This window comes from Xiphophorus couchianus, chromosome 4 (assembly GCF_001444195.1).
Source record: "Xiphophorus couchianus chromosome 4, X_couchianus-1.0, whole genome shotgun sequence".
Lineage (NCBI taxonomy): Eukaryota > Metazoa > Chordata > Actinopteri > Cyprinodontiformes > Poeciliidae > Xiphophorus > Xiphophorus couchianus.
This window is the reverse complement of record NC_040231.1, coordinates 17,245,098-17,270,980: the sequence shown is the minus strand read 5'-3', so window position 1 is coordinate 17,270,980 and position 25,883 is coordinate 17,245,098. Positions and strand designations below refer to the sequence as shown.

Sequence of the window (25,883 nt, the reverse complement as noted above, 5' to 3'; positions counted from 1 at the left end):
GGACTGCACACTTGTCTGAGTGAGTGTCTGTTTCATGGGCTAACAGGACAGGAGAAACCAGGGAGGCACGCAAATCTCAGGGGGCCCAAGGGTGGGCAGGAATAGCATCAGCCATCCTTCAGAAGCCGTGGGTCCGCAGCCTCACAGACGGAAGGAAGCATTGATCCCCTTCACTCAACAGAAGCTTCCCGTCTCTGAAAAAGGAAACTCCAAACATCTGCCTGTTTCACGCATGGGATACTAAATATTGATCATAGCGAGTTAAATTCTCGCTCTCATAGAGAAACAGAGGGAAAGTCAGCCTGTGGTGAGGCAGGAGGGGGGACTGAGTACAATCTGAGGGAAAACAGAACATTCCCCAACAGGAGGACAATCTTCCCAAAACAGAAAATCGGCATCAGTATTGACCCCGACATTTAACAGCATGCCCTGTCCGGCCTCCAGCCTGTCCCTCTGTAAAGTCACAACATGCATAACACCCCATAGTGACACCGTGCCACCACAACCACTCGTCACACCACCAAGCCCCAATCTAATTACCTCCTGCATGACTCAATCAATGATGCAAGGCCAACACAATATGGACGGGCCTGGTGTGAGCAATGGAGTTATTGACCATTATCCTAAAGCATCACACTGATGCATGTATGCAATAAAAGTCCCTCACTCTGTATGTGTCACGCCTGTCATTTGTCATACTCATATCAAACTGTGATGTCTTGCTGTGAATTTCTGTGGATAAAATCAATGTCAGACCCCAAGTTTTCCTCTTTTCCCTTTAATTTTCTTGACCCCTGTGTATGTAGTGTTTCCCACGTTTTGATAGGGGAAAATATCTTTGTTAACGTCATCATGTTCTAATTATTTTTGGATGATTTGAAAAGAAAAAGTTTTTAAATTCTAAAAAGTTCTAAATTGATGCCTTATTACCGTGAGCTTATTGGCTAAGACAGTAAAAATGTCAATCTATTTTTCTGGGACAAATTAAGACAAAGACTGGTCAACCTTTTATACCATTAAAATGATTTTTCCCTTAATGTCCGGTGTTTGAAGGCAATGGTTAAACAAATAAATTATTAATAGAAATGAAAGAAAAATCGAACAGGACATGAACACATCACAACTTTAAAGCCAACTAAAATGGTTTGTGGAAAACTAAGCCTGGGTAAGATTAAGCTTAGAGAACAAATCTACTGCTGTTAGCTGACTGCTGAGTATTTTTCATCCACACCTTCAGAATATAATCCTTTTACTTTATTTGCCCTAAATGTTTACCTGCATGATCAGAATATGGTTCTACTTATGAAAAGGAAATTGAGCTACCCTCTCCTGAACTAGATGGCCCGTTCCGTTGGCTGTAAGATGTAAAAGCAATGGAAATATCACACATTTAATGCATTACCTTCAAATCAGGTGTTGACAGCCTGGTACAGAAAAAAGTCATAACAATATTATGCCTCCCTAAAATGCTCTTGTCCTTTTCTCCTAATGTTTAATTTTCTGGCAATATTGTAATGTTGCCATGGGGTTTTCTGAGCTATTGTGTTTCATTCTTTTTGGTTTCACATTTCTCACTTCTACACCTAAAATGTGCATTAAGACACCGCTTCCAGGAAAAGGAATAGGAGATTTTTTTTCCTCTTTGTGAGCCCCACAGCTCAGTGTAATAGAGTTATTAGGTGATTGTAAAAAGCTCTGTGTGCTCTCCTTTCTCGCCTCGTTTTAAGCCATCCATGATGTCATGAATAGGTGTTGCTGGATACTGTGGGGGCCCTCCCCCTTCTCCTCCTTTATGCGCTCCACACAAATATTGCATCAGAAATAAGGTAGAGGGAAATATGAGACAGATTCAGTTATAGATGACAGCAAATCAGTCAAATTGCTTTTAGTCACAGCAGATGTCTTGAATTAAAAAGGGCTGCTGCCGCAAATGACTCAAGGCTCCAAAAATCTACGAGAAGACAAGTTTTAAAAAATGACAGCACCTGACTGCAACTTCAAAGCCAGTCTCATGAGGAAGGGGGAAAAAATCCTGGGAGTTTTATAGTTCCCCATAAAAAGCACAAGGTTTATATAGGAGTGAACTCGAGACCGCCTGCCCAGCAATCGACCATAATTCACTATAAACCTGACTGGTCAGGGAGATGGTCTCAGTGGGGCCAAAAGCAGCCTGCCCTGCTGCTTGTAGCTCTGTCTACTATCTCAAATGATTACACCTGTAAACCAACACTTTCACCATCTCTGCATTGGCCGTGACCTCCAGCAGTCTGGGGCATTTCAGCGTCAGTGAAACAGGAAGGGAATCATGCCTAATGAAGAGCGAGGTGGTCTCTGCTCATTTAGCATTCAGGACCTAAGTCTTAGACATAATTGTGTATTGCATAAGAGAGCAGCACAGAGACAGCCAGCAGCCCTCTGATCATCGCGCTCACAAGCTTTCTCTGATTCTCAGTGGATTCCTTGAATTATCCATGCGAGATTCCTAGGATCACATCTAAAAGCACAAATATATATTGGATATTCTCTCAGGCCAGCTTCAGGTCTCACTCAGACATTCACACTTTGCATGTGAAACATAATAATGCATGAGACGGGGCTTGTGTCTGTTTCCTATGAACCTTCAATGAAGTCCCTGGTTGATAAATCACCTCCAACTCGAGAGGAGGAATTTGGCAGCTTAATGAAAAAGTCATGTTGGCCTAGGAGGACTTGTGCTGCCTGACTCTGGGGTCTCTTACTGCCCTATCAAGGCCCCAACAGGAGGGGTGCTGTGGTGCTTTGGGGTGAGGGTGTGGGCGCTTGATTGCCTGGGTTGCAGTGATTTCAGTAGCACTTACCGCATTTAAGTAGTGGGTGCAGCTGAGGGATTTTAATGTAAGACTGGCTGTAAAGCAACAAAAGGGAGACATACTAAAAGCATAATAATAGTATATGTGTAAAACAAAATACGTTTGCAACGATAAGTTGATTGGTGACAATTATTTTAAGCAAAATTTAATTTATGTTAATGGAAAGGGACAGAACTCTACAGATTAGTCCATCAACAAGAATCTTAAAACATTCAACCACTATTTACGAAATTATATTTCCTTTAACTTCTGTCAAATCACAATCAAGACTTGGAGTGTTGTTGTAATTTTAGGTGACAAACTAATGGAAGAAGTGCACAGTGAGAAATTGGAGAAAAAATAATTAATGCTTTTCAAAAAAAAAAAAAAATTCTGAAATGAAATATGAAACGGTGGCATGTGTTTGTATCCAGCCACCGGGGTCAATATTTCATAGGAACACCTTCTGCTGAAATTACAGTTTTAAATCTATTGTAGTTTGTCTATTTTGGCACCGCTAAAAGTTATCCTTAATCCTTTTTTAAAAACAGCATAATCTCAGTCAGACTGGATAATTTGTCTGTGAGTATCAATTTTATTCTTATTTTAGTTATTTCTAGTCCTCTAGCTTTCCTGTTCCTACTGAAGAATAACATCCACACAGCATGATGCTGCCACTGCCATGTTTCACAGTGAGAGTCTGTGTCAACAGTGATGTGTGGTTTTAATTTCCCTCCACCGATGGGAAGGGAAACTCTGCATGTGGAACAAAATGTTAATTCTTGGTCTGATCACAACAGATTCCAGAACCAAAACAGCTGCATTTATACTGAGATAAGTTGACTACATTAGATTTTTATTACGAGGTACAAGATCAAAGCAGACTGAATACAAATGAACGCCACAGCTTTAAGGCTTATTGTTGCATTATTTCACCCTTTCTTTGCACATCAGAGTTATGTACTACTTTTAGTAGTCTGTTAAATAAACTCCCAGTAAAGTACTGGCATTTGTACAGTACTTGTAACAAAAAGTTCAAGGGGTGTCAATACTTTTGCAAGGCACTGTAGGTGTTCATAGTGCTACAAGGTCCAGTTCTCAGCTTTACTTTATCTTCATGGTCTAAAATTGCAATTGAGGCATTTTAAACCTCTCTCCCTGATGAAGGCCCTCATCTCTCATTGTGGAGGCTGAAGCAGGGCTCTGTGCTTTTTCAGGTAAAGAGGGACAGGGGCGGTGTGGGCACCACCCCATCCTCTCTCTCACAACTCCATGCTGCTCCTTGCCCTCTGAGTGGGCATACACATGCCTGTATCAGTTACGACACCCACCCAGGGCACGGCGTACATCTGCATTTCCAGCCACTTAAATGCAAAGTAAAAGTGCACCTTTAACACAGAATAGTGTGGTTGCCGGGAGAGTCCAGCTAATACAAGATTAAGGGGGTATTACTGGAAGGGTGGAAGGGAGAAAGAAAGCCGGTAATTTCAAAGAATGGCTCCCAAAGGAGCCAGTAATATAGCACGCGACTGCAACAAACACATGCAAAAGTATAGACAAAAAGAGCATCAGGACTGTTCATCCACAGACACATAAAAACACACTCACACAGTCACATGCCATTATGATCATAGCCTAATTTCCACCATTAAATTTGGCAGTGCTGTTAATACAAAATTAATGCATTAAAACAGATTACTATCTGTGAGCTAAATAGCTATCAATTCCAAGAGAGCTGCCAAATTCCTTGTGAGAGCCAGTGAGTATCTGCTTGGATATTGCTTTGTAATTGTCTCCCTGATTCTCAGCACTAAAAGCTCTCCTCTGACTGTGTGTGTATGTGTGGGCACATGCATACGTGCATTTTATGAGAGGCATACATGGTTTAGAAAGCTACAATTCACACCTGACGCCGTGCAAAGTACTGTAACAAGGCAGACATGAGAAAATTATATCATTGAAATCACAGAGGTACGAATCAAGTTTTGACTTCCTGTTGGAATAAGTCATACAACACCTTTTGTTATGCGATCACAGTGAGGTCATAGTGTTGTTATAAAGTATGACATAACCGTTATTCTCTATGAAGGAAGACAAGGCAGAGTGTCCTGTAGCATTGAAAAATTCACAACAGTAAGAAGCAGAAGAAAATACTCCTTGTCGGTATGACCATATAGATACAGAGCTGAGAATAGTTTCATCAAATTAAATATCTAAAAAGTTAGTCAGCCGGCATGTGTGTGTGTGTGTGTACATGTGGGTGTGTGCATGTGTGAGTAAGTCCATTCACAGAAATCTACTGGGATCTTGATTATCATAGCTTGTGCACCGGGATTCCCCTGGAACACAAGCCGGTTATTTAGCAAAGCAGTGACTAGAAGCAGTCAGTTCTTGCAGTCTTGGCTGGTGATGTTCTGTCTGCCAGCAGCACGAACAACAGCTTAAACCACAAAGGCCCCCACTGGGTGCCAAGTACATTGGCTGCTTTGAATTAGGCACTGCGAGTTACAACACGCCTAAAAGTTAGGTTGTGGCTTAAAGAGACTGTGTATTCCAGGCATAAACTGCATACCTACCGCTTCCTGAACCTCATCCCCACCCGTGTCCTTTCGTTCCCTTTGCTCTTTAATCCCAGCCACCCCTCCACTGCATCCTGTCCCTGCGTCTCAAAGCCCATAATGTGCTATGTTGCTTCCTTTACTGCAGAAATGATCCATCACTACCGGTGGATAAAAACAGCCTGTATATTTGTCTCTTGGAGTGGATACAGAAACGGAACGGACCTCTGTGGCCTTAGGAAAATTAGAAAGGTAAAGATGGATAACTCTAGATGTCCTAGGAGAGAATTACTTAACATTAACTACAGAAACAAAGTCCTTTTTGGAGGGGTGGTCATGGACACACTAAAAGACAACACAGCTATTGGTGCTCCACACCCACCACTCTTACTTACTTTTACATTAAATAAAGCAATAATTATTGAATTCCGTTTGAATGAGTAAGATGCTGCAAAGTAAACAATGGGAACATAATTGCAGATGGAAGGCAATCAATGTAGCCAGTCATTTGGACCACGTTGATTGTGTAGGTTCAAGCATATGTGCTCTGCGTGTCCAAGTGTGTGCGGACATTTATGCAGCCACTGCAAGTCCAAGGTGAGCTAAAGGGAGTGTGTGCTGTGACAAGGAGCTGAGTAATACACTCTCCTACATGCACGCACAAAACAAGAGTTGGGTAATCCCTCCTTCAATAATGACCCAGGCCTCTAAACAATAGCTCTCAATCAGCTGATCAATGTGTCCACATAATTCATGTGCAGCTCGCTGTTTTTGAAAGGCTGAGGAGAGGGAGGATAAGCAAACAGGCGGTTGAGAGATCAATGCCCTGTGTAGTGATAACGAGCCTGGGTCTATGCCCACAGGAGCCCCACACTGGCGCCTAGGGTCTCTCTCATTAAGAACATTTGGATAAGCATGGCTCTACATACATAATGTACACTTTTAATCATAGCCGGATAAACACATTTCTCTCCCTTCTAATGAGCGGGGTCCAGCTTTTGTGACATATAGAAATGACTCCAAAACAGGCAGGAAATGATGTCTTTTTTATTTTTTTTTAAATAAGAAAGAAACGAGTGAAACAAATTAACAGCAAGCTGCTGGCCTCTTCTTTCAGTAGCTAATTAACAGTTTAACCTCCTGGAGTTTTTATGAAATCCATGCTGGAAGGAGCCTGCCAGAACTGCAGTACAACCAGATTACCTGCAGGTGGAGAGAGCAGGGTGGAGTCATGGGGTACCACATCAACTGCTACACCACTTTCTGAGATAATGTAGTGACAAGGTACCACCTGGAAACCAGGTGAGGCAAATCGTAATGAGAGCTCCATTTTTGGACAACAGAGTCAATTACTCCCCATGCACACTAAAGAAAGATATTTTATAGAACCATACTGGAGCAGATAGGGATGTTGACATTTTGAGATACCATAATATGTAACTCCTTCTTTCTTTTAGAGTTAGAGCTTAGGCTTGAGGAAAATTCCTTTGACTATTATTGGGCTGCCAGAAGCATCCATCCAGGCCTTGCCAGTTCATTCTGGGGGATTCCAAGATGTCCCCATGCCAAATTGTATTTACAGTCCCTCCAGCATGTTCTATGTCTATCTCAGAGTCTCTGCCTTTTGGGGCGTGCCTGGAAAACCCCCAAAGAAAGGAGCCCAAGAGGCATCCTGGTAAAATACACAAGCCACTGCAACTGACTCCTTTCAAATTGGAGGAGAAGTAGCTCTAATCAAAGCTCTCCCTGGAGAGCTGCACTCCATTTTAAAAACACAGAAATCTAATGTAACCTGCTTGAAACAAAGTCTTCTGCCAGTCATGATACATATGTCATGACCAGGTGAGGGTCAAAACATAGTCAAACCAATAGAACATAAGGGTTACTTTTTTTTGTTGTTTTTGCTCATGTCGTTTTATTAAGCCCAATCCACCAAGCCAACTCCATCCTAACTTCCCTCATAAATAAGACAATCAGATGCTTCAACTTGTCAAATTAAGGTAGAGATTCAAGAAACAATCAAGAGTTTATTAATACACCAAAGAAAAATAAACACTTTATACACTTTTGATTTTTCTTAAGAAAAAAACCTACTTCAAAATCCTCAAGCACAAACATGACACCTCAAAGCCCTAACTCAGTTTTTTGTTTTTTAATTTACAAACAATAAAGCTATCAAACAGAAATTTCCATTATGTAAATTTATACTACTCTTAGACAAATGTAAGGAATTGGGCCAACAGTAGCATGTCACAGACATCCATGTTCTGGGAGTACAATAACTTGACATAGCCTCAAGTGAAAATGTATTATTTGCAAAACAAACCGGATGAAGTTAGTCAATACAGAATTTAAATGAACAGGTAGACAAACTATCAGTTTACATCTGCATGCACAACTTCCTTGAAGTCTAGAGGATTATCAGGTTGCAATAAAAGCATAACACCAGTATTTAGAGCTGTCTGGAGACGTTAAGTGATATGACTGTGTTTATCTATTAACAACTGTAACTAAGCTGAACTTTTAGTAAAATATGAGTTACTTGTCACTTCCTTGGCGTACAGTAGATGCAGCACCTTGTTAAGGTGCTTCATATGTGAGAAGGAGAAAGCTTGTTAGATGGAAATGAAGAATGACAGAGAGTTTGGTGATAGTCTTAAGAAAAAGAAATGGAGATGGGGAATCATGGGTTGGCAGGGTGTTGGATTAAGATACAAGCAAACACCACTTGTAATGATTAATGCAGTCAGTGAGAATTAAATTCAGAGCAGGAACATTACCCAAACACAATTAGTCCTTGAGAACAAACATCACACACTGCAGTGAATGCAGATCCACATGCCAACATCCTGTGAGAGAGTTGCCAGTGGAAATCATGGACTGGATTGCTGCAGCTGGACATGCCTGACTTGGACATTCTGTGAGTCACTATTGCAGCTACCTGTTTCTTTTTTAAGGCCTGGTGAATTCTCAGTATGAAATGTTTCCACAGCAGTAGAGGTGACTGAAAAACCCTCTAAACAGCAGCTGCACCCACATTCTTCCTTGTGAGCCTTTTGTCATTTGCCAATCTCCTGTTCTACCTTTCATACAGATAAAACAGTGGAGTGGAGAGAAGACACAGAATCCAGTCTCCTCAGGCTTGTATTATCTCGCTCTCACCCCTGGCGTTCTCAGTTTGGTATTGTAAATATTTCATTAACACATAATTGGTTGCAGCTTGAGGCTATGCAATAAGGCTGTGATAGCTGTAACACTGTATGTTTTCTGACTATCCCGTATCCTTTCTTATGTAAAATTCATAGAAATATGTTTTGAGGAGAGGAGGGTGGTGCGAGATTTCAAGTGGGGGAAATGTTTCGTTTTTCATGCACTGCCCTCGAACAGCCTTACTAGAGACACCAGCTAATTAAGAACGGTGATGATGTGCTCAGCCTGTGTCAATATTTAACCCAGCCGTACGCAGCTATCTTTATTAGCAGCACTACACTGACAAAAGGAGCAATGTGCCCTTTGAGAGGTCTTCTTCTTAAAATGAAAATTAATGAGTGGGGTTGAGTGGAGGTGAATATACAAAGTAGGTGAATATGTGGGTTCCTTTTCATGGTACGAAAAGTACCTTGATGGAGGGTTCATCAAACAGCTGAAAAAGTAAACACCCACCTTTTCACCTATTAACTCCTTCCTACTTTTAACTAAGAAGATGCAAACTAAATGCATCTTCTTTCATTCAACAAAACATTTGGGAATCAGTCTTTTAAAGTCCTTGTTTTGATTCCTAAAGTCTTGAAACCATTATAAATTAACTAGAAGAATCCAAACTCCAACTAGCAAAAAACAACTTTTCAGATTGATAGTAGCGTTCATAATACATCTATATGCTGTGCTGAAAATCCTCTTTTTATGAACATACCCAGGTGGATCATTGAACATTGCTTTAGTAACAGAGAACACAAACACAAAAATCTGTGTTACTAACACTCTAACACAGAGTCTGTGCTTGGCCCATTCGTTAGCTGACAAAGAAAATCACTTTACATACAAAAAAAATACAAAAGTTCTTATTGATCAGAATGATCAATTAAGCATCAATAACCTAAACCCTCATCATTCCGAGTGCTGTATAATTGCTGCTAAGATATAGCTGTCATAACTAAAAATCGAACATAAACCAGGCTAATTGGACGAGTCATATTGCTTTGGTCAGGCAGGCAAAAAGCTTTTTAAACCCCAGAAAGTGTTGATGAACAGTCAGCTGAAGCTTCCTAAAATAACTCCAAATGCCATTAGCAAGTGTCATCACAGAGGTCATTCTGGTGGCTTCCAGGACATCAAATATAGAGCATACCAATGCAAAACAAGAGATTTCTCTCTCTCCTTTTTTATTTTTTATTTTTAACATGATCTGCACTAACAAAGGGGATGTTTTCTAGAGTGGTCAATGAGTTTATGACTACTTTGTAAAAGTGTGGTTCTCAAACTGTGGCAGGTGTACCGTTGGTGACACTGTGGAAAAGTGTCACCAATGGTACACTTTTGAGTGCCTTAAGTGGTACTCAAAAGAAGCTTGGTATAGATTATTTGTAATGCGAATAAGACCTAGGTTTCTTCTTTATTAGAAATTTTGGAAAATAAACACAGAGTATCTTAAGAATGACCATTCTGTAGTTGGCAACAGCAAAACAAGATGGGGTGTTGGTGGCCCTGTGTGCTCTTTTTACTTTGCTCAAAGTTTAAACTTGACTTCTTGTAAGGGACTTAGTTATATTTAACAGTGAGCTAGTTTCTTTTTTTTTAATCAGTGATTGTTGATGAGTTTGGGAAAAAAATGCTGATTTCCATTCTATCTGTGGATTTTTCAAACAACTAAAAAACAACTTAAAAAATGCCAACTTCTGCATAAAATCAATTCCAGAAGCACACTCCTTTAACTATTTAGCTAATCATGCAGCTGCAATAAATGTTTATTTTTTCTTTTATGAATTAATACTGCAACCTGTCCATACCTTATTGTACTAGAATTTTGAAACACTTCTCAATAGCATGGCACCTGCCATAAACATTAGAGATTCTGTGTAATAACACAAAGATGTACAGCTGGCAGAGAAGTTAATTCATAGACTGGCATTGCACCCAAGCTTCCTCGCAGCTGCCACACCATATACTCTGCTCAATCATGCAAGAAATTTAAAACTATACATCAAAGACTACCACTTTTCCCCTTCCTGTTTATTGATTAGGTAGAACTCTTGTTCAGTAATTGTGCAGTAAATCAAGCATGGTGAGCACTAATCTCAACCCCGGGAGGAAAGTGTTAAAGGTAAAACCTGCTGAAAAGTGCATAATTAAGGTGCTGTGTTTAGTCAGGAGAGAGGACATACTCCTCCTTCTCACATTTCTTGCTCAGCGCCTGCCTGCACAACCAGCGGCAGCCGGGAGAGGGGTTGGCAGAGGAGCAACGGGAAGTGTATACAGTTTCCAACCACCTCTCGCTCCCTCCCTCACTCTTTCAAGCCTTCTCTCTCTCAATGCATTCCCAACCAAAGTGCCGGGGGCGCCATGCTTGTAAAGAAACCACAGCCTTTTGAGTGCCTCTTGTATTTACAAACGGAGGCATGTTGGAATCAAAGGCATTACCACATGACATAACACATTAAACAGTTGGCAGATTGAGAATTTATATACTGCACAGATAGTGAGTGAGGTAAACAGGAAAAAGTGCTGTTGTTGGATAAGTTTAACTAGCTATACGTGGTGTGAGAGCCAAACTTACCCAAACCAGAGTACAGAAAAGGAGTCAGCTGCAGAAGCTCCCTTCTTTCCCTTGCTTTGCCTCCCTTCCTAACACACAGCTCAGGCTGTACTCCAGGTGGAGACAGCTATCACTTTCCCATTAACTTCCTGTTCCTCATATCTCTCCGCCCCCTTTTTCTCTCCAGCATCTCCCTCCCAGCCGCTTAACTTTTTTTCTGTGCCATTTTTCAAGTAATAAGCCGTGCCTCTTCCCCCCATCTTCAGAAATACTAAACCCTACGGAGAGAAATTTTCCCGTTTCACATCAAACCTCTATCCTTCTCCCTGAACAGCTTCCTCGTGTTGCTGTTCTGCCTAATTTCGCCTTAGTTTTTAATTCTCCATCATCAGCAGGGATCTAAAAATAAATGATAAATGGAATAAAATATTTTATAGTCTTACCTCTTATCTGTTCTTACAGGGGTAATAATAAAGTAGTTAATCCTCTAGATCCGACTCAATTTGATTAATCAGCACATGCGGACAATCAAATAAATGATTAATATTCCCCGGTCACGTGGTTGGACAGTTACCCCTGAAACCATCAGTAATAATTCAGTAACCCTTCCCAGACCACAGGCTGCAGCTAGTCAGCCTCACTCAGCATCAGCCCTCTGATGTTCAGCAGGACTTTGAACTCCCCGCACAGAAGCTCAGACACACCATGGGGGGAAAACTTTCTGCAGCATAACGCCCTCCTACAATGTCTGCCTACCTGATCGGAATTACCCACTATAGAGACGGCACAAAGGACGGAGTTTAGCTAACAGCTGGTAAATATAGACATATAAAGATCTGGTGCAGAAAGTCATAACTGGAAACATCAATTCAGATCATCTGCTGTTCCACAAATTACATGAAGAACAACAGAAAATAATAGCAGACAGAAGATAAACCACCTAACAAAAAGTAATGGAGCAGAATTCTTGCCACAGTCGAACCAGATATTTCCGAGAGCAGATGGAGTGATGACCCAACAACTCCTTCTCGCTCTGTCATTGTTCATCCTAAAGTAGTCACTGGTACATCATCTTATTGGCTTTTACGTCTGCCTCTGTTAAAAGTTTTTAATCAGGTAAGCAAAGCAGAACAACTTTTGCCACTTCGTATTTGCATAAAGCATAGGCTAAATAATGAAGCTGCATACTGAGATAGAATGGGATCTATAGAACTAGCAATTTGGGAAGAGATAAATGCGTCATTCTGTTCATGTTTGCATATGAAGTTATGAAAAGTCTGTTTATCCCAGACATATGCAGATTGTCACACCCAAACCACAGATGTTTATTTTCTCCTCACAAAACCCCCTTTTGGACAGTTGCTCTCACAAATGTACCTTCAACAGATTGATCTATTTTGTAATAGATGCAAAGTAATGCCAAAGAAAACCTACATTTTCTAGGTTCATGAGTAATGTTGGGACTTATGTGTAAGACTCTTGAAGGGTAAATTAACAGCTACAGAATTAACAGAGCTAATTCTGTCTGCATCTGTTTGTAGGGTTACTGAAATAAATTATGAAGTTTGTTTTATATTTTGTCGACTCAGTAAAGAGGTTTATGGTCCAAAAGCCAGCTGTGAAGTGGTCAATTTCAGATCTTGGGATCTTCTGCATATTTTATCTCTTTTGTCTCTCTGTTTCCGGTCTGGTCACTGTGATAAAAGGTACTAGTGGCATAAAATCTTTTTTTAAAATAATAATTCTGTGGTTTGAGGTTTACGGTGTCAGTCAGATGTGGCTCTGACTTGGTTATATGGTTGTAGAAAACAAAACTAGTTCATTTTACCAGAAAAAAAGTATCTCGCTCCGTTACTAGCCCTGTTTCTCAGTTCTTGCAAAGACACACTGTAACCCATTGCTTTGGCCTTCGTAGATATGAGCACATTGTGCAAATGGCTGAAAACCCCTAGTTTTAGATATAGGCGTTAGAGTTCACTTTGATCTCTTCTCTCTCTCTGCTGTTTATAAATTGGTTACACAAATATTTATGAGCAGAATGAAGAAAATGGCTGGTCTGGTTTGTGTCTCTCTGCCTCCCTCTCCGCCCTCCCCCCACGTGGCCGATGATGAGGCCACCGCAGACGCAGAGCGAGCACATAGGCCCCAGGCCACATCCATCATATCTGCTCTGTCTCTGGATATTGTGCGACCCCAGAGAGGGCCGACCTAACTAAAACCAAGAAAGAGAAAAAGACAATCCATTTGCTATGAATAAAATAAAATAAACAATTAAAGATGGAAAACATCACTCATCAGTGGTCTCGTTTATGGGAAATTGTAAATAATTATTGACGGTGTGAGAGCATATTGCACAGGCCAAAAGGTGTGCATGCAAAAGGAATTGTGCTTGGCACTAATGTAATATTTCAGTTTCTCAGTAACAAAATCCAATAAATTAATACCACAGTGTTCAATACAAACAGCCTCTGCCTCTTCTTTAGCTCACCTGTCCATTTCTGCCAACAACACTTACACAATGGAACAGGCTCCAAGCTTCTGGATCTATATTCTTTAATTGCTCCCCCCTGCCCTGACCTCTGATCCAGATCACTCTGATATACAGCGTCTCTATTAAACTGGGAAGTAGGAAAATATTCTTCTAATGACCCTCTGCTCTGGCAATAGTACTGAAAATGGCAAAGAGAATGAAAAAAAAATCAATCTTCTTCTTTCCTTTTTGCCCTTCACTGGCTCTATTAGTTCCTTTTTTATCTAAAGGTTGACTCCAAAAACGTGGACAGAGATTGACCAGAGCGAAGCACACATTCCTATTCCGATGGGGCAGTGGACTTTCCTGAGATGAATTTTGATAATAAAGACCTAAAAAAAAAATATGGCCAGAATAAAAGTTCTTTTGCACAGCATTTTGACCGTCCTTCAACCACACATTCTGTGCTGATCTGATACATTAGAAAGCGAGGTTGACTTTATCTGAGCTGTGCACAATGTTGATCCTGCATTCTAGACAAAAGATAATTCAGAGATAATACAGTTTAAGCAAAAACGAAGATACAATCCGGACCAAATGTTAAAGCCAGAGAATGCACAGACAGCAAGCCTGGGTGCATCTGTTCGTGCACGTGTTCACTGTACAGTAAAGGCTGATGAAGTGCGCGTGTGTGTCCATGGGCAGAGGTTGGGCGCGGGTGTTGGGACGGGGTGGTAGTGCTGGACTGGCTTGTCGATCGATGCAGTGATTGGCAGTTAATGGCTTTCCCTGTTCTGCCTTGGTAACCCCGGCCTGATGGCTGTTGGGTCTGATCAGAAATGGCAGATGGTGTTTGATTTTCGTATATAAACCTCTGACTTTGGGGAGATGGCTTCATCATGTTTAATGATTTAAAAGTTAAGTTGAATACTGGGAATACTCCAACGCTGGATCTCTCATTTAAAAAAAGCCCTAACCTCCCTTCCAGATGGAAGGGCTAATCTCTTTAAACTATGTGCACTGATTGTGGCTAGTTTGATGCCTTAAGCCACTCTGCTTTCCTGTGATAAATTATCAAAACAGGACTCACAACAAATGATTTGATCCATCTTCTATTATCCAGTCACAGAAGTCATCTACAACTTAAATCTGCAGCTCTGTCACAGTCCTAAACTAACAATTTAAAAAATAAAGTAAGAAAGCTTGACATAAAGAAAAATCTGTCCAAAACACCAAAAGACTTATTGCTAGTTTATTCTAAAAATATGAGATGAACAAGTCAGGTTTGACAGCAAAAACTAAAATCAGCAAATTAGACTATAAATGGAGGAAAAATTAGAGGAAAAGCTGTGCTGATCTAGAAGACAAGATGACAGAGGTGTACAAATATCTGATATGATTCTTCAGTAATTTAATATCCTAATTAATCTTCCTTTTTAAAATTCTTAAGTTTTTAAGATTGAAGCCTAATTATTTTCTAATAACTGACATTGCAATGATGACATTTTGACATTTTCTTATAGTTAAATATTTATTATTTCTGTGAAACTTTCCAGATTTCCCATCAAAAACATTTTCTTGTAGGTTTGATCATTAAAATGGATGAATACTAGTTTGGTGAAGTCTTTGTCAATGAGTGTGTGTGTGTGTGTCAGATGGAGAGATATTCAGAAAGAGATATTTTGGCCCCACTGGAATAGGGAAATTAATACATTTTCACTTCTGAAACATAAACAAATAATACAATATTTTGCTTTACAAAACTTAATAAGATTCACTCTCCCTCGTGGCTTTCTGCATGCAAATTAAACACTGATCATTTGAATAATCATTTGCATTCCAGATCTCACAATTTCATGTCCAAACTTTAACAGCTCCCAGAGTTCTCATTTCATCTGCAGCTGCACAGGCCGTCCTTATGGCTCAGATTAGTTTAACATGATTCACTTCAAGGAAGGATAACTTAGGGAAATTCCTAGTTTGTGAGAGAAACTGGCCACCTAAAGGTGAAATCCGAATTTAATTTATTAGGCATTCATTTTTAGGGAAAACTGTCAAGTGAATCTGGTGACATTGCTAAAAAAAAAAAGCAGTTTATGGGTCGCAGAGAAAAGGAATGTTGAAGTGTGATCTAGGAAAGAGTCTTAAATGTCCACTGGAGATCCTCACGGAGGAAGAGATAGAAGCAGGACTTGATAAATGACAAATGTTCAAAACGGCTAGAACCTGCAGAACAAAGGACTGTGAAACAGTGTCACAGCATTATACTGAGGCTTGCCACAAAAATGAAGCAAGCTGAGGTTAAGGTGAGTATAGATGAGAGATGATATGCTTGGGAGGAGCTTACAGGAAGGGTAGTTAATCTCTCTTTTTTCCTTCAAACACCACTGAGTCTATTCTGGGCATCAGAGTGTCATAAAGGAATGTTCGAACCATAAAGTATCTGTGCTCCTGAGAAGCTAAAGAACATTCTTGTCCCCAACCTTTAATGGCGTCTTTCAGTCAGTCTCACCTCTCGGCGTTCCTTCACCCTACTTCAGAAATAAATCTGTTAAAGTCTAGATGATATTGTTGCTAAAGTTAACATTTGCAAGTATTCATCTAATTAAAATTAACTTCATCTTTAGGGAGACCAAGCATTAGCTTTAGTGCCATAACAATAAGTCTGTCCTTTGTCTCCACCACACACTAGCTTTCACAATACCGTATTGTTCTTTTCATATAATATATATTTTGTTCAATGTATTATATTCTTTGCAAAGTCTTTTGTTTCCATATTCTAGTTTATCCATCTTTTGTATTCAGGAATAAAAGGCATAATGAGAAAGCAAGGTGGGAAACAATTTTTCCAGAGCTCCTAATAAAAACCGCATGACACCCTGGCCTGCACCGCTTAATTACAAAAGGATGAAATCTTTTCTTCTCCATCTGGAAAAAACATTATCTGCATAACACCGGGAGATTTACAACTCCCTGCACTGGACTCCAGCACACAGCAATTAGGCAAAACATGGATGGACAACCGGAGCCATGAAATTCAGGAAGAGATGGCTATTCAATTTTCAAAGAAGAGCCAGCCAGAGGCTCCAAGATTTCAAATAAAAATTCTTGACTTTGACACTATTTTTAAGGGTCAGACTTTGGTCATGTTGACACAAAGGAAAAAAGGGAATTTGCGTTACATTCAATAGCCCTTCACATCATCATCATCCTCTCACACAAGTTCTAAAACCCATCAGTGGGAAAAATGCATAGATTTGAGCTCCATTAGCCTCAGAAACTTTGTGAATAGAAGTGGAGCGAGAAAAGTTCAGGAAAGTGAAAGAAGCAGGGGAACATATCTATCCATATCTAAGATTTATCCCTCCCATGACCCTACCCAAAATGCCAAACCCAGGGAGAATGGGTCCCCATGTACTCATTCCTCCAGCCAAGACTTCCTCCTCTATTCATCTGTCTCTTTAACTGAACTTCCCTTTATGTACAGCTCTACTGAACACAGTCCTCAGAACTGAGTAGTTTTGTGGCTCTGACCACTCTGAGGCCATTAATCTGGTGGCTAAGCCACTGATGTATTGATGGCACACAGCCGGCAGGCTTGTCTGCCTCACTTTCTCCATCCCTGCAGCTTAGGAGCTAAATACATTCAGAGGAACCTCCACCTGGCCTCATCAGGGCAGCATTTACCTGCCAATTGCTTGTGTTAACTTCTGAGTCAGCACCTTCTGGCAGACGACAGGAGCTTCAGCCATCCTGTGATAACTAAACAATAAGATAATGCATTTTTTACACATGCTTTACATAATTTCTAAGTTTAATTTAAGGTACATAGTACAGGCCTCCTACACATTTTTCCTTTTATGTACTCTTTCAGTCAATTTGCCAAAGTTTATTCTGCAAATTTCATAACATTTGAGTTACCTTAAATATATTTGTACAATTGACTTTTCTTACTACATGTATGATGCAAATATTGAACAAGGCTGAAATTAACTTGACTTCAAAATAACTTGTTCTCAGCAATTTTATTATGAGCTCTTTTTTTAAAAAAAAAAAAAAATGCATGCGAGTTGAACTTGTCAAATCAGCCTTTGTCATTGTCCATTAAATGCAGATTCCTAAAGGGAGTATCTGTTGTTTGAACTTTGTTCTATTTCTTAAAATAGAAAGAAACCAAAGTTTGATTGATGTCTCAAACTATTTTAATCTAAGAAAATCTCAATAAAAGTCGTCTGGGTGCCAATAAAAGTGCTAAATTTGAATAACTACAAAGTAAAATAGTGATGGACAAAATGTTAATCTCAAGATAGAAAAATCATTAATAATAATAATAATAATAATAATAATAAATTTGATTTATAAAGCCCTCTAGATATCCAATTGAAATGTCAAAAATATATCTGAACTCATGTAAGTATTGATCCACATAGCATGTGTCTTCCAGAAATTGCAATTATTTAGTATTTGCAGTTTTTGGCTGAGTGCCGAGTGACAACAAGGGGGAAAAACATGACAGTTTATTTGATTTGAAAGTAATTCACTGCAGTTTGCCAACAAATCTGTAAACTCAAGTAAGACTCAGGTGTTGCATTGAAGACAACAATAGCTTTACTCAGGTAAAGCTATTGTACAACATTAGATACAGAGAGCTTCCAGTAAGCGCAGGAAGAAGTTTCTCCAAAACAAAACTTAATTTTGTGGTTTGTCATAAGAACCGTAGACAGCACTATACATTTTCTTGTTGGAAGACAGACCTGTTGGTTTAATAAAAAAATAAAGAAAAAAAATCTTTTGGAAAAAAAATTTTAAATAGCCGTTTTCTTCAACGAGCAGGCAACTGATAGCAACACAGCATGGAGACATCAGTTTCTAAACGCACAAAATCCCTGTTTGATGCTCTGAAAGAAGAGACACATATTCTGCTGTATGTGGGACTGCCATCACAGCAGTCAGTCTGCTGTGAGGAGCTAAACACTGCTGTAATCAGATGCATCCGTACCGCTCAGATCAGAGCATGGTGACAATGATTGGAAGTTTTTAATCCTAGACACATCAGACTACTCATCTGTCTTCTTTCAGAGTGTGACGTGTTTCCCATGGTAAATTGTTTTTTTCTTGCACCTTTGCACGCTGACACTTTCATTCGCTGAAACAATTGTGAAGATACGGGCCAAAGAAATATTTACTAAGGAAAAATATTAGTTTTCCAGGAGAAATGAATTAGAGAAAGCCGCTTTTATGTAAAACTAAGAGTAATATGGTGTGATTCACAAACTGCATTTCTACATCATACATCACTTCTGATGTTGATAAAACTATCCACATTTAGTGGCGCTTATCTCTGTCTTGAACTGCGATGATCTCAGCCGCACAAGTTAATATAACATTGCTTCCTATCCCTTTCCTTTCTTAAACACCAATCACCCCTCTCTGCTGATCACACTCCGATAGCAGGATCACCAGATTTCTTACACGTTAGCAGAGAGCAGAGTACTCTGGCACGTTTCCCCAAAGAAAGCAAATAAAAATTTTTTAAATAAGTTTCAACTATTATAGCTTTTTAGAAGAACTGCTAAAATAATAGGAGCTTCATGGGAAAAGAACAGATTTCTGTGTGCGTCTTGTTTATTTTTGTTCACCATCTATGTGTTAGTCTCAGGAATAACCTCTGTTGAGCTTTTGTGTGTACAATTAACGCAACCAGCAACAACAGCTGTGTTACGGGTCAATCCCTGACCCCATCCTTGGCCTTCCAGAGGAGTAGAAGCTTAAAAGGTTGTAAACTTCCTGCACCCCGCCAAACACAAAGTCCTACCAGTCCTCCTTTACTTTTCCCTCTTCAAAATACCTTGATTTTAAGATGAATGCCAGTCTTTTCTTGTTAAAGACTGAGCCTGGTTTGAGTGAGGATGCTGGCATTCAATCCCCTGTAAGCAACTACTGATACCCAACACAAGGAACCTCGTGTTACGGGCTGTAGAAGTAAACAATAAGGCTTGTTGTGGGTATGCTGTGTTTACAAATCTGTCTTTGCTATAAACTATTAAAACACTACATTTTGTGATTCCTGTTAAATTTTAGATTGGTTGTGAGTATGTGCCTGTCCGTCTCTTTGTGTGCATTCACACGCTTGTGCATGTGAAAGAAGAGAATGGGCTGTCTCCCAGGATGTGCAGCTCACGCTTTATTAGAGCAGTAGTACCAGTAAATCAGAGCGCAGCTCTTCCTGGAACTGCTACAACCTTTCCCACTGAGCACTATTACTGAACAATCATAGGCTAGCCATGATAATTAGCAAAGTATCTATCTGTCGAACCCTCCTGTAAACCCCCTCCATCGCCACCACCACCCCCACTTTCCACCCTTTCTCCTCTCTGTCCATCCGTCCACTTTCTACGCATCATCTTGCAGGAATTCTGAGTGATTAAGACAAGGCTCTCCTGGGAGATCACTCGGGACATCTCTCAGTCACTTATCTGCCACAATTGTTTCCTGTGATGTTTGACAGAGTAACATCTACTTCAACTCCACAGGTACATGTAAATAAATGTAAATATCACTGACTGCTGATTTATTTAATTGATTCAATCCAAAAAGTGAAACTCTTATATCAGAAGGATGTATTCTGTTGATTCTTATTATTAAGTCTTGCTGCTAAGGAAAACCAAAATTCTGTTTTCTTAGAACAATATTATTACACCAGTAAATGTGTAGTAATACTTGTACAGATATAGGTAAGGCCAGTTTGCTGGCCAATCAAGCACATGGGCACCTTGTTTTTTTTTTTTTTTCACCTTTATTTATACAGTTAAATTTCACAAGGTCTTATTTCAAGGACGATGTGTTTTAGACTTAATGCAAGTAATGCATCAGTGTAGCTCTTGTGTTGGATAAGCCTGTACCTCTTGAAGACTCGACTTCAGATGCCTATGAGTCACCCTAAATGTTTTGAATGGGCTTTGCAACACAGTCCATTCAGACCTATCTTAATCCCCATCTCTTACACACCTTTTTCTGAAACAGTTTTTCTTCCACTCAACTTTTAGTATGCTTAGATCATGTTCACTGTCATCATTGCAAGATCAGAGAAAAAATAGTAAGTAGGAAAGTCTTGGAGGAAACCAAACAAAAAAGAAATCAATATCATATACAAGTCATCAAATAAGCAGCTTAAACAATATCACTATGCCTAATTAAATTTTTGAATCATGAAGAGTCATACTCTTTTCAACTGAGCCCTTGTTTTAGGGAATTAAACTTTGAATACAACAATAGAATCTGTTTTCTTTTTCTTTTTTCAAACTTTACATAACTGGTATTATAAAAGGGCTAGGAGTCAATCTCATCACTCATGATCATTAAAATGTGAGATAATCAAGCCTCTCATTCCAGTTTGTTGAGAAGGATAATCAAGGAAACACTTAATGCATGTAACAACTAATCCTTTCATTTATGTTAAACCCTTCACTCCTCAATTATCATTTGTAGGGATTATTTGACTTTGCAGAAGACTGACATGTCTTTAAATTTTACTTGCTTCATTTCAGTCATAACAAGAGATAAAACAACTGCAGGTAACTGCAAAAATTGTTATCTCTGTTGATGGACAGATCATAGGATGTAAAGTGACGCTTTTTGAGGGGATAAACACTGGTTTTTGAATGAGCATGTATGGCAAACAGAGGAAGGAGAAAATATTTTACAGTTAGGTGTGCTCAATAGAGCAGGACCAGGATACAGGAAGGGATGTCGAGACGTTCTCAGTTTAAGATTCCACGTTTGATAGTGACGGCACTTTCTCCCCATCTTTCCGTAGCCAACTGGCATCTGGAGTGGATTTTGTGCTAGCAGACACCAAGGAACATGATTACATTCGGCTAACTGTGCTCTAAACTGATTATGCATGTGCCAAGCTAATGGACTACATTTGCAAGAGGAAAAATAACATCCAATCAATCTCAATTACTGCCGATTGCACCGGCCCCCGAGACAAGGAAGGTAGCCAGCAAACCCCACTTCCCCCCATGTTCTCCCCTTTCTTCCAACCCTTCAATGCAAGCTGAGGCCTATAGCTAGGCCTGGTTAGGCCCCATCCTCTCCCGCTTGTTAGAGCAACCAGGTTGTGAAAAAGGATTAGCCTGTCATTGCCACATATTATCATAAGGGATTATCCCTACACATGTAAAATATTATGTTAATGTCCAGCTGTAAAGCAGGTTTTTGTCAGGATCAACGTCAAAGTTAAGCTACAAATATATTTTATTTGAGTTGTGCAAACCGAAGATGATCATCTGAGGTTATCCGCACAGCAACATAATATGGGTTTGAATTCAGGAGTGACCATTCTAGATTGATTCCCATCACATTAAATCTCTTCGGGAAAATAAGAAGGCGAAAGAAAGCTTCAGATTACATGGCTCAGTAGACAGAACGCAGTTCTCACAAAGAGTGTATTTCAATTGAGGAATACCGTTTAGAAAGCAGACAGAATCAGCCCATGCTGTGTGGTGGTCCAGTGGTCAGGATAAGTTGCTGGCTCATTCTGTGGCCTCCTAAAACATTCCGATACATGGGGTGGTGGGGGTGATATTTTTAGAAAGCCCTAATATGGGCCACATACCACAGACTCTGAAATTATCCCATCTAACTTAGCTCTCAGTTTAAACCTTCCTTTTTAATTCCAGTAATTACAGGCTCCAATTTATATGGAGCTGCACACACAAAGGCCTAGTTTAATGCAAACCAGTTTGATTTGGGTGAAGTGTCCCGAGCATGTCCCACATCTTACAGCATGTTTATGCTGAGTTGATGATTTATTTTATCCCTGTTTTGATTTTCTCTTTTTTCATCCATGAATAAACTAAGAGGTCTTTGCAGGCATTGGTGGGCAAGGCAGATTTTTGGCTGTCAGTATCTCAACCAGAACTATAAATCTAAAGGAGTAAGAAAACTGTGCAGCTGAAAAAACCTCACAACCATGTATTTGTCACATTGGTAAGTCATAAACTACTGTAATGAATCCTGTCAACTTGTGCTCATCTTTGTTTCTGAGTTGTGTAGGGGATGAGGCAGAGCTTACAAGAATTAAGATTTTCTCTGGTTTATGGAGCAGGTGATTTCTGGACAAATGCACACAGTCTTAGAAAACCAATTGGTTTTAAGAAATATGGAGCCATCTTAAGAGGCTTAAGTAAAAGAAAAAAAAAAAAAAAAACCCTGGATGTGTTGTACATATTTAATCCCTCACAGCCTGAACTCTTGTGTGACATGTGTATTTCCTCTCCTAAAAAGCTTGTGTGAAGAAATATAGTAAAAGAAAAGAACACACAATTTCTTTAGATCATTAGGGTCATAGCAAAGATATAGCTACAAGACAATAAGAAGAGCCCTGTTCTACAAGAACAACGTTCTCCTCTGTAAAAGTGTGATGTTGAGAGATAACATGCCCGAATCTGTCAACTTGGATCCAAGTTCACACATGCATTATAATTTTGTTCCTAAAGTTCAAATAACTACACATATTTAGAGGAATATAAATTTTCTAGAAATAGACAAAAAAAATCTAAATCTTTGAATGAAATGTGTTTTGCTTAACAAAATATGACAATCCAAAAACCTCCCTGGTCCTCTGTAACAGATGCAACCGAAGCACTCTATTTCACCTGCCTTTTTAGCAAAACCAAAAGTTGATTTATTTATTCTTCCTGTTATTTCAGTACAAAAACCCTTTGTTGAAAACATGTTTGTCATGCCACAGAGTCTGAGAGATCATTTGTCATGCTACTAGGCTTTTAAATTGATGAGATTTTTTAAGCTCAGTTTTTTTGTGTAATTAAAAGCCCATGCTCGAGGTAGAAAGCATGTCTTTCTTTCTCTCATCTTTAGATATTTCTTGCAACAGATAAGGTGCCACAGGTGCAAAGGAATGCAATAATTGAAATAAAATCCCAGTCTGTCATTAATCCAAACTGGTTAATGACAATAAGGAACTTCCTAAAAATATATTCTATAGCTGTAGAAAGATGGTGCTTTTCTTGAGCATGTTGCCTAAGTTGACACCACATATGTGTTGCCAGTGCTTGTGTGTCTTGTGCATATGTGCAACTATGCCAGTTTGGGTTAAGCGCAGACTAGCCAAAGCCGCAGACATACAGGATAGGCACCTAAGTGGAATCAGGCCTGTTAGATTTATGGCCATTTGTTCGGAGAGTGTTCATCCACTGGCTATTATGGAATGATTAGAGGAGAAGGTGAAGCTCCAAGTCCAGCAAAAATCAATACGGCTGTCGAGAACAATTCAGCCCTTCCCGCTCAGAGGAGTATTAGCACCAAACCTCTGTCTCCTAACACTTCTTCATTCGTCTACCAAGTGATTTAGTCCTAAGCTTCCAAGCCAGCTTGTCCTGCCATGTTCTTCTCAGGGCACTAGTGGGGCCGGCTTCTGTATGACAGCTACACAACAAAGATGTTATTCATGCCTCTAGAGAACAGCTGGTGGTGATGTCGGCAACACAAGAACATTTATTAAGTCTTGCTGAGGCAGATCAAGTTAGCATGGAGATTATTGAATAAGCGTTTCACCCTTTCTGCAAAACTCTATGATGTTCCAACTTCTCAAAAAAGACAATAAAAACTGCTATGTATAACAGGACCATCATACTTTTCCCAGACATTTTTAAACTTATAACAAATACGTTTTGCAGGACACATCCAGATTACCAAATTGACCAATGTGTAAATCAAAAAATCAACTGACAAACTTAGAAAGAAAAAAAAAAAGGCTGAGTGGCACGTGTGATTAAAAATAACTTAAAAACCACTGACCTTATACAGTTTGAGGCTGGCCTCATGGCGTGAATTGACAGTGTGCATCCTCAGCTTCTCCAGGCTGTTTGTGTAGTAATCACAGGCATTGCACTTTAGGTGCACTGGATTGCCTATTGCCACACACTTCAAGCGCCATTCATTGCCTTTGCCCCCTTCTTTGATGTGAGCAACAAGCTGGTACTTCTGCACATGCTTGTCTGTTTTGCAATGCAGCTGGAAGTTGGCTTTAAGCTGAGTTGTGTAGTGGCACAACTTGCACTGATGAGAGTCTCCCACCACGGCACGCCACTCCTCCTCTGGCAGGCTGCGTTCGGCACCCATATGCATGCCTAGCACATCCAGGTTGTCAGTGGTGAAGCGATTGCACACAGCACACTGAAAGAGCTTGAGGGAGGGATCTGTGGTCTGTGATAGACTTTCTCCAAGAGTCATCAGTTCCTCAGACACCAGCTGCCCACCGCCAAGACGCACATCCACTGGGATTTCCCCACCTACAGGAAAAAGCAAAAAGAAAATGAAGGAAAGTGTAGCTAGATTATTACACTGATTGCTAACACACTGTGATCATTACAGTAGTGTTTATCTACACTGTAGAAAAAACAAATAATCTTTTTTATTTTCACTATTTGACATTATACTATGTGATTTGGGATTTTGTTAATGTTTTGCTCCATTATATAAATTTCTTTCCCTATGATGTCATCTAGCTCGTCAAGAGCACAAGTCTCTCTCACACCAATAAATCAATTATGCTGCCACCCATGTGCTTCAAAGTTTTGATGTGACTCTAAGGCTTGCAAAAGCAAAAATGTTCATCAAGGCCTACACTTTAATTTTAGGACAAGACACATCTTTGACAATAAGGTTTTAGGCCTTGACTACATTGACAAACTTTAATCTGTCATGGACAAAGGAGTAAGAAAGAACCTGCCCTCTTTCTGAATGATCTGATGGCTGGACATTCTAATGTAGTTTATGTTCGCATGTCATTATTGGAATTGATGAACATGCCACTTTCTGGCACCTGGATTGATTGACAGGTAGCATCATATCAATTGTGCCCAGGGATGAAACAGAACTGGAGATCTGCAGTTCTCATCCTGATCTATCTTTGCTGATTTCTTTAGATTTTCCAAAGATGAGACATAAAGAAAAAACCAAACCATGACCTCATCATCTCAGCTATCACAAACATTGCTAAAGGCATAGCAATTTTAGTGCATGTGGATTTACGACTTTGAAGAAAGTAATAAAACATCCTCGATAATGTTATGTCTGTCATGTATTTAGCTAATAGAAAATTTGTGGTACTCTTACCTGACCCAAAACAGGAAATCTTAGGAAAACAAAAGGTTTATGTGTGTGTTTTTATAGCCCTCATGTAAACACCTTGTGTCAATTATACAATTAAATGTTACAATTTAAACAATATGCGAGGTTTTTTTTTA

The 25,883-nt window shown here is 39.7% G+C and overlaps 1 protein-coding gene across 5 annotated transcripts in view; it reads right to left on the bottom strand.

Annotated features, from left to right (window-relative positions):
• The window catches only part of zfhx3b (zinc finger homeobox 3b), a 221,581-nt gene that overhangs the window by 61,096 nt on the left and 134,602 nt on the right, over positions 1–25,883 (bottom strand). For all 5 annotated transcript variants that reach the window (XM_028014074.1, XM_028014075.1, XM_028014076.1 and 2 more), the window contains one exon: positions 24,433–24,926. In XM_028014074.1, coding sequence (XP_027869875.1) covers positions 24,433–24,926 — 494 coding nt within the window. The remainder of the gene's footprint in view (positions 1–24,432; positions 24,927–25,883) is intronic.